Raw genomic sequence first — 3,812 nt, 5'->3', positions numbered from 1 at the left:
GGGGGGGCAGGGCCGGCGCTGACTCTCTCCCCCCTCCCCCCCCAGGAGTTCATCGAGGAGATCCTCTCGCCCCCGTTCGGGGGGATGATCGCCTTCGTCAAGGAGTCGGAGTCACTCATTGAGAAGGGGCAGCTCGACCGGCTGCGTGGGGAGGAGGGTGAGACACGGGGACCCCCCGCCCCCCACACGAGGAGGGTGACAAACAGGGATCCCGTTTCTCCCCCCCCCCCCCCCCCGGCTACACCAGCAAGGGAGCTGGAGGGGTCCCTCGGCTGGCGGCGTGAGCCTGTCCCCGGTGCTGGGTTCTCTATACAGGGGTTCCCCAGAGTGGGGGGTGGTTCTAGGCTCTGCCCCCGCCCCGGTGGCACTGACCCCCCATCTCTCCCCAGCCCGGGTGACCCAGCTGGTGCGCGGATTCTCTACCACGTGGAAGGCCTCGGTGGAATCGCTGAGCCAGGACGTCATGAGATCCTTCAGCAACTTCAAAAACGGGACCAGCATCATCCAGGTGAGACGTTGGCAGCGAATCACAGAGCCGGGAGGCTGGCAGGGACCCCCAGAGGCCACCGAGTCCAGCCCCCTGTGCTGAGGCCGGGCCAAGTAAAGCCAGCCCCGCCCCCCCGGGAGCTTGTCCAACCTGGCCTGAAAAACCTCCAGGGACAGGGATTCCTGGGTGTGGGGGCTGCGCTGGGGCCCCAGCCTCCCCCGGCGCCTGGTCCAGGTCTTCGCTGCCTGGGGAGTTAGAAAACGTTTCCTCATCTCCAGCCGGACTCACCCCTTGCTCCGTGTCCCGCCTGCTGGGGCCACGGAGAGCAAGCGACCCCCGTCCTCGCTAGAACAGCCCGGGGCAGAGCTGAAGGCTGCTCTCAGCCCCCCCCCGGACTAACTGAGCCAGGTGGTTTTAACCTGTCCTCACAGGTCGGGGTCCCTAACCCTGTGTCACTTGTGTTCTCCTCTGGACTCTCCCACTTGTCCCCCTTATAGCCATTTCATGTAGCCCCCCCAGCCCCTGGCAGGGACGGACGTGAGGGGGGCTGGGATGTTCCTTAGAGCCCCATTACCCTGCAGCTGCTCCCCTCGTGAGGGACTGAGCACAGGGCGTGGCAGCTGTACTGGAATTGATGTTATGTATGGGGGGGGGGTCAGCCTGAGAGCCAGCTCCTGCCAGGTGGTGGTGACTGGAGTGCAGGGAGCTCCGAGGTCTGGGGGGAGGCGGCACTGCCTGGTGGGGGATGGACATGGGGTATTGGGGGGCTCTGACTCCCCCACTCTCCCCTGCAGGGGGCGCTGACCCAGCTGATCCAGTACTACCACCGCTTCCACAAGGTGCTGGCGCAGCCGCCCCTGCGCGCCCTGCCGGCCCGCGCCGAGCTCATCAACATCCACCACCTCATGGTGGAGCTGAAGAAACACAAGCCCAACTTCTAGGAGAGGGGAACCCACGGCCCCCAACCCTGCCCCCGGCCTGGGCGGGGGGGGAAATCGGCACAGCCCCCTCCCCCGCGTGGGCACAGGGGGGAGTGGAAGATCCTTGTCCCACTCTTCCCTTCTCCCCCTGCTGCTGTAACCCCCCGGGACCAGTCCAACCCCAGCGCTCCCCACCAACCTGTGGGGCCCCTATGGTTGGGGGGCAGCCCCAGGCTGTCAGCACCCCTCTCTGCCCTGCGGTGGCTCCCCTCGAGGGAGGGGGAAGGTGAGGGACCTGCAGGTGGGTGTCGGGGGGGCTCTCCCCTCCCCTCCAGGTGGCTTGTGTGTTTGTGTATCTGGCTTTGTACAGTGACAATAAACTCCCTGCTACTCACCAGCTTGTCTGGGACCCCTGGCATGGGATGGGGGAGGGGCAGAACAGCAAGGAGGACCCCCCTCCCCCATCCTAGCACAGGGAGGAGAGATGGGGTGGGAATCAGGGCCTGCGTCTGGTACCCGGCTCAGACACGTGCTCCGGCGGCCTGAACTCCCCCAGCTCCGACCAGCGTGTCCAGTTCACCCAGTACCTCCCCTCCACAACACGAGGGGGAACCAGGACTCCTGGGCTCTATCCCAGCTCTGGGAGGGGAGTGGGGGCTGGTGGGTTAGAACAGGGGGGTCTGGGAGCCCAGTTCTGTGAAAATGGAGCCCAGGCTCCTCCACCTTGCCCCCGAACCGCAAGAGACTCAGACGCTGATGCTTCAAAGACCCAAATTGCTTAATGAGCCACAAACAGCAGAACCACTTTGAAAAGCCCCCAAAGCGAATCCCACCCCCAGCATGGGGGGAAGCAGCAGGCGGCACCCCTGTGCAGAGGGGACAAAGCAGAATCTAGGGGTGCCCCTACACAGCCCCTTAGGGGCAGGCGTCTGTCCTGGGAGCAGCACCCCGTCCTTGGGGGGATGTTTCCAGCTTTTTGGGGGCCCTGCTTGGGCCCCAGCCCTGCCGGCTCCAGCAGCTGTACACGGGGGCGCAGCAGCAAGGCGATCGCCGGGCTGAGTTCCATGGGGGGACGGGTCAGTCCTGGTCAGAGGGGCCCCCCTACTTCTGCTCCTTGGTGGGGGCATAGTACAGCTCCAGCGGCTTGGTGACCTTCCAGAACTTCTCGTTCACCAGCTCCAGGGTGAGGGAGCCGTTCAGGGTCTGCGGGGAGACAGGGTTAGTGGGGGGGAGCGCCCTCTGCTGTCCCCACCCCCCCCACAGCCTCCGCCCCCCTACTACTGCAATGGGGCCATCCCTGGCTGCCAGGGGAGAGCGCTCCCTGCTGCCCCCGCCCCCCACAGGCCCCGCCCCCCACAGGCCCCGCCCCCCAGTGCTGCAATGGGGCCATCCCTGGCTGCCGGGGGAGAGCACCCCCTTGCTGACCCCCGCCCTGCAGCACAGGCCCCTAGCACTGCCCTGGGGCCAGCGCTGCCTCCCAGCCCCCGTACCGTGAAGGGCCCCCCGGAGGTGGTGATGTAGATCGTGTACTGCTTCTCGCTCACGTCCTCCAGGCCGGGGGCCTCGGGGCCAGGGGCCGGCGCCTCCTCCAGCGCAATGCGCAAGGCCAGGTACTTGGAGAGGTGGTCCACCGTGGCGTTAGCCGTCGTCTTCACGTATCTGCTGGGCATGGGGCAGGGTGAGGGGGATTGCCAGGCCCGGGGGGAAGTATGGGTGCTGGGGGGGAGAGGGCTGGGGGGCCCTGGGGGGGGGGGTTATGAGTGCCGGGGGAGGGGACAGCGGGGCAGGTCACTTTGGAGGCTGCACGTGGGAGAGGCACAATGGGGTGGGAGTGGGCAGAGCTCTAGGGGGCATGTGTGACAATGGGGTGCTGGACTTTTGTGGTCCCCAGGCTCTCCCCTCTGCTGCAGCTGGCTCAGGGGGATTGTGGAATGGAGGGGCCCCCGGAGCCTGGGTTCTCGAAGGGGGACGCTGGGGCTCAGGGAATGGATCAGCCCCCGGCTGCTCTCACCTGGTCTGGGAGTATTCCCCTTTCTCCACCAGCACGGGGTGGGGGCGGAAGACGAGTTCGATCTCGCTGCTGCCCGGCTCGGCGCCTGGCTCAGGGGTCCCGCAGCCCCCCCCGTCGTGCGAGGTCTCAGGGTCGGGCTCGGGCCCCGAGTCGTCGGAGGCGCGTGAGCGCTTGCGGCTCGGGCCGGCCTCGGGGTGGCTGGGGGCCGAGGCGTTGCTCAGATGGGAGCGGCTGTCGCAGTTGTCCTCCCCCCCGCTGAACGTGGTGTTGTCGGACTCCTGGTGCAGCTTCCGCACCCGCTGCGCCCTGGGGTGGGGGCAGCAGAGGGGGGTTATCTGGGGGAGGAGCAGCAGAGGGAGCCCGGGCCGGGGGGGGGGGGGGGGGGGGGGGGGGA

At 67.4% G+C, this 3,812-nt stretch overlaps 2 protein-coding genes across 2 annotated transcripts in view; one reads left to right on the top strand and one right to left on the bottom strand.

Moving 5' to 3' along the window:
• Positions 1-1,465, top strand: part of VPS52 (VPS52 subunit of GARP complex) — a 10,507-nt gene extending 9,042 nt beyond the window's left edge. The window contains exons 18-20 of the mRNA XM_026659643.2: positions 46-157; positions 390-508; positions 1,282-1,465. Of these exons, the coding sequence (XP_026515428.1) occupies positions 46-157; positions 390-508; positions 1,282-1,428 (378 nt within the window). The 3' untranslated portion in view covers positions 1,429-1,465. The remainder of the gene's footprint in view (positions 1-45; positions 158-389; positions 509-1,281) is intronic.
• Positions 1,466-2,167: 702 nt separating this feature from the next.
• On the bottom strand, positions 2,168-3,724 carry LOC112111245 (E3 ubiquitin-protein ligase RING2-B-like; the record flags this gene model as incomplete). The annotated part of the gene is made up of 3 exons (XM_026659646.1): positions 2,168-2,610; positions 2,898-3,066; positions 3,419-3,724. Coding segments are annotated over 3 exons (577 nt in total), but the record flags the coding sequence as incomplete, so codon positions are not given.
• Between the last annotated feature and the right edge of the window lie 88 nt (positions 3,725-3,812).

The sequence above is a fragment of the Terrapene carolina genome, unplaced genomic scaffold (assembly GCF_002925995.2).
Source record: "Terrapene carolina triunguis isolate 2854851 unplaced genomic scaffold, T_m_triunguis-2.0 Scaffold645, whole genome shotgun sequence".
NCBI lineage: Eukaryota > Metazoa > Chordata > Testudines > Emydidae > Terrapene > Terrapene triunguis.
This window is presented reverse-complemented; position numbering and strand designations above follow the sequence as displayed.